The sequence below is a fragment of the Empidonax traillii genome, unplaced genomic scaffold (genome assembly GCF_003031625.1).
Source record: "Empidonax traillii isolate 1590-97213 ecotype Southwest subspecies unplaced genomic scaffold, ASM303162v1 scaffold630:size906685, whole genome shotgun sequence".
Classification (NCBI taxonomy): Eukaryota; Metazoa; Chordata; class Aves; order Passeriformes; family Tyrannidae; genus Empidonax; species Empidonax traillii.
The window spans coordinates 893,980-898,549 of NW_020955823.1; the positions used below are offsets into that span (position 1 = coordinate 893,980).

Genomic DNA, 4,570 nt, shown 5'->3' on the forward strand with positions numbered 1-4,570 from the left:
GAGGTCCTCGAAGGAGAATGTCCAAAAAAACTTGGTCATGAAAAGAAAACCAATGTTGAACTAGTGAATGGGGATTGAAACAGCTCAAGCACACAGAGCTGTTCTCATTTCACAGCACAAGCAGGACCAAACCAGAGCTCCAGGGAGAGCAGTTTATCTGCCCAGAATATGCACTTGTTTTTCTCAAATGACTGGGAATTAATCCCAGAGATATTTTGATACCATGTAACTGGGAGTCCCCTGAGCTGGCACCAGAATCTATTTTTGCCAAGTCCTCTGCAGACCAGTGAGGATGTTATTGCACCACCAGTAAGGAAGACTTAGGGAGGCCTTGCTTGCTTGGAAGGTTTGTCTCCTATGCCCTCGTGCTGCTCAAGGTCTCTCTCTCACCCCAGAAAATCAGTGCAACACTAGATCTGTGGAGGGTGTGCTGCAGCCCTTTTTTCATCTGGGATGCTAATTTGAGTATTTCCTCAGCCCAACCATCTATTTTTCTTGGAATTTCTGAGTGGGTACTTGCATGCTCTAACCTGCTGTTGGACAGGACTGAAGCTGGTCAGTAATTTCCCATCTTAGCCATGGCTGCTGCCAAGCTGGGGGCTCAAAAGCACAGGAGCTCCCAGCATACACAGTTTGTCCCTCAGGGTTCCCATGAAACCCTCATTTGAGTGACACAGGGAATGGCAGTGAAGTCTCCAGGCTGCTGTGAAGGCATCTGGGGGGGTTCCTGGGGGTTGGTGCCACCTGGGGCTCCAGGATTCTGCAGGATACAGAGGAATGTGCTGATGGAGAGGGGCTCTGTGCCAGCCCAGGAACCTGGGGGTGTCTGGGGTAACCCTTCCCAACCTGACCATAGTCCCAAGTAAGCGTGGAAATGGAAACACAGTGGGAAGGATTCTAGGAAGAGCTGGAGTTTAAACCCCGTTTCTGCAAGGCTCAGAGACAGCTGATCAGAAGAAACCTGTTTATTGTGAGGCTTAGGAAAACAATTTCTATGCAAATTGCCTTTTTTTTTTTTTTTTGGCAAGTAATGGGGTCGATACAGAACTTGGAATTACAGTTTCAAGAACACAAACACACAGTATCTTCTTCAACAAACACAAAACAAACTTCTCCAGGGAACATTAAATGAACAAACGTTTCCTTAAACAAATGGGAAACAAACAAAGGGGGGTGGTGGGAGGACAAAACAAAACAACAACCCAACTCAGAAGCCAAAACCCCACTGAAGAAGCAGCAGTCACATCTTCAACTTCACACTCAGGCCGTACTTTCGCTTTGCTTTTCCTGTTCAATAGCTGGCGGGAAAACAGAGGAAACAAAACCACCATCAATAAACATTTCTGCTTATGAGCTTTGCTTTGCTAGGGAGACAGGCTGGGAGAGCTGGGGGTGTTCATCCTGGAGGAGAGAAGGTTTGGGGGAGACTTTAGAGCCCTTTCCAGAGCATAAATGAGCTCCAGGAGAGCTGGAGAGGGACTGGGGACAAGGGACGGAGCGGCAGGACACAGGGAATGGCTTCAAACTGCCAGAGAGCAGGGTTAGATTGGATATTAGGGAGAAATCGTTCCCTGGGAGGGTGAGCAGGCCCTGACACAGGTTGCCCAGAGAAGCTGTGGCTGCCCCATCCCTGGAAGTGTCCAAGGCCAGGTTGGACGGGGCTTGGAGCAACCTGGGCTAGTGGAAGGTGTCCCTGCCCATGGCAGGGGGTGGAACTGGATGATTTTTAAGCTTCCCTCTAACTCAAATCATTCTGTGACTCTGTGATAGTGGTTCTACAAGGTACAGATTTCTGCAGTCATTCTTAAAGCCAGGGAATGGTTAAATCCACGTTTGCTTTTTTTGGTGCCCCTGGAAATGCCGTCTCCTTCCCATGTCTGCATAGCTGGGAGGGGGCAGTTCCTGATGTGTAAACCCCCTTTTGTATTTACAGCTTTAGCACTGGTAAGGATAATAAAACAGGGAGATAAAAACAGGTATCATGCCAAGGGACAGTGCATCTCCATGGCCATCAGCACAGGTACCCAGAGGGGTTAGCAATGCTCCTCTGAAGGAAGCTGCCCACAAAATCTGGTCCAAATGCTCTTTCACACCTGAAGTAGCAGTGAATCCCAGCCTCATCTGGCTGCCTGTGCACAGTGTCTGGAGGGGAGAAGACCCCAAAGCTCGAGGGTACTTTGCTAAAGAAGATTTCCTGTCAGATGAGGATGATGATGATGGCGTTTCCTTGCAGACTTTTTCCCAGAGAAGGTGCCTGGAGGTCTCCTGGCCAGGGAGGCAGCAGCTCCTCTGCCTGCTAGCACATTAAATCCAGAGCCCAGGCACTCTCTGGGGATGCTGCCAGGGACGGGCAAGGGTCCCCCTGTGCCTCCAGAGGGGCTGGTGACAGGGTAATTACCAACAGATTGATCCTGTTACCAGCATCCAGCGGGGACACTGGTCTTGCTTTTAGCAGAAGCAAGAGCAATCCCATCAGAAGGGGCTTTTCAGACAAAATGCACCCTTGGTTATAATTCCTGGGATCCTTGGAAGCCCAGCATAGGCTACGAGTCTCAGTATTATCCCCACTTAGAGCCAGGGATGAGTTTGAGCCTGTAATCCCGTGATTAGTATTCATTTTGCATATGAACTGCAATACAGATTGTGTCCTTGCTACTCACAGTTCAAATAGCCTCAGAAGCACTTACTCTCTTTAGTGGGCAATGGGTTTTTCTCTCTGGTTTCTGTCTTCTTCAGCTTGGTCTTGTCAAACGTTTCGATTTCTGCAAAATCTGGTTTGTCGGACATGATGGGTCCTGACAAAGAAAGGGAAAACACACCCATGGCTTCATTAGCTAGTGCTGTGATATCAGCCATCTGCAAAGCGTTTTCTCCTCGAAAGAAAAAAAAAATGTGAAAAGACCATGGAAATGTTTATTCAAAAAAACCCCCCACCAAATCTAACACCTCCATCTGGGACCTTTCCCCTAAGGCTTGGCTCTTTCAGAGCGAAAGAGGAAAGGCATAAATAAAATTTTCTCTGTATTTCTCGGATGGAATTACTAAAAATCCTATTTTGCACACGGCAGCAAGAATATTCAGTATTGAAGAGACAGTGCATTAATTGCCAGTAATCCACAGTGCCTCCTGACGTAAACCTCTGTTTTAAGAAACACTGCTAACCAGACAATTCTGCAATAAACCCCAAATCCAACAGGAACAAAGAGCTCCAGTTATGATTTTCTTTTCAATTAATAGGATTTGTCTTTAATTCTGAGCCCCCTGTCCCGAGCTCATCCATGTCTTGAGCTGCTGTGGACACTTCAGTGTAACAATAGAGGGCTGGTTCCCTCAGCCCTTTGTTTGCTCTCGCTCCATAGCCCAGTCACAGCTCAAAGGGTTTGATTATGCTCCATTATAATAAAGAGAAATCCACAAAGCCCACCAGCATTCGACCCTTCACCTGTCAAAACTTCCCTAATCCATTTTTTTAATAAGAAATTCAGGTTTTAAAATCCAGCCTGGGCGTTATTCCCCTCGTTTCAGTAGAGTTTTCCCGTCAAGGCGAGGCTTGGCCCGGAGATGGCTGATATAATTATATTTCTTTTCCCTTCCTGCAGAAAATCAGATTTCATTGCTATCTGCACCGAGACAACAGAAGTAAATATTCACAAGGAAAATAAAAAAAATACAAAAATGCAAAAAAAAAAAAAAAAAGGAAAAAAAAGACAAGCTACTAAAACCACATGGCATTACCGTCTGGCTGCTCTCTCCTCAGCTGCTTGGTGGCCGTCTGAGGCAGTGTGAGTTGAAAAAGGTCAGGGTAATCCCTCCTCTCCTCTCCCCTCCTCCCCCCTCCCGAGCCCATCGCTATTAATATTGATTAGTTCAGAGCTGGGATTGCTCAGCGTTCAGGGAAAGGACAGATTGCTCCTGCAGAAAGTGCACGAGGGAGGGAAATGGGAAAACTGGCATGGAAAACTGCCAAAGTACATCTTGATTTTTCCTTTTTTTTTTTTTTTTTTTTTTTTCCTTTTCTCCATGGCAGTCACATTGAAGTTTCCCTTCCTGGCCTGTTCCAACACTGAGGTTTGGAGCAAAGGTGAGGCTGGGGGGGGGGGCTGCTGCTGCTGCCAGGTTAGATTTTGGGGAGATTTTAGGTGCATTCAGCAACGTGCCTGGGGTTCAGCCCTGTCTGCACAAGCTCACAGGAGCTTGGGGCTGGTCTAAGCACAGCCATGGTGTCATTGCCAGGATCAAGGGCCAGATCTGAGATTAGCAGGGCCTGAGCACCACAGTGACACCCGGGAATGTGACCTGGAAGGAGGGACAATGGATCTTCCATTCACTCCAGTTTTTGTAGCAACCAACCAACCCACTTGCTGCTGCCAAAAGGGAGTCAAGTAAGTTGGGATGAAATTATTTGTACCCTGGTTCTCTCTAGTGACTGTAGGGCAGGGAATGGGCTCAGGGAGACAGAGATGTCTCTCAGCTGACTGAGAAACCCCCGTGGATCTTCCTGTTGGCATTAACAGGCTCAGGTAGAGTGGGTTTGAGTCTGCTATATGGGCATGGAGAAAATGGTTTGAAT

At 47.5% G+C, this 4,570-nt stretch overlaps 1 protein-coding gene across 1 annotated transcript; it reads right to left on the reverse strand.

The window, feature by feature from the left end:
* Window positions 1–950: 950 nt before the first annotated feature.
* Window positions 951–3,819, reverse strand: LOC114065208 (thymosin beta-12-like). The gene is made up of 3 exons (XM_027898927.1): window positions 3,736–3,819; window positions 2,688–2,795; window positions 951–1,298 (listed from the first exon to the last, which is right to left on the reverse strand). The coding sequence occupies exons 2-3, from the start codon at window positions 2,785–2,787 to the stop codon at window positions 1,261–1,263; spliced, it is 138 nt and encodes a 45-aa protein (XP_027754728.1). The 5' UTR covers window positions 2,788–2,795; window positions 3,736–3,819; the 3' UTR covers window positions 951–1,260.
* Window positions 3,820–4,570: the final 751 nt, after the last annotated feature.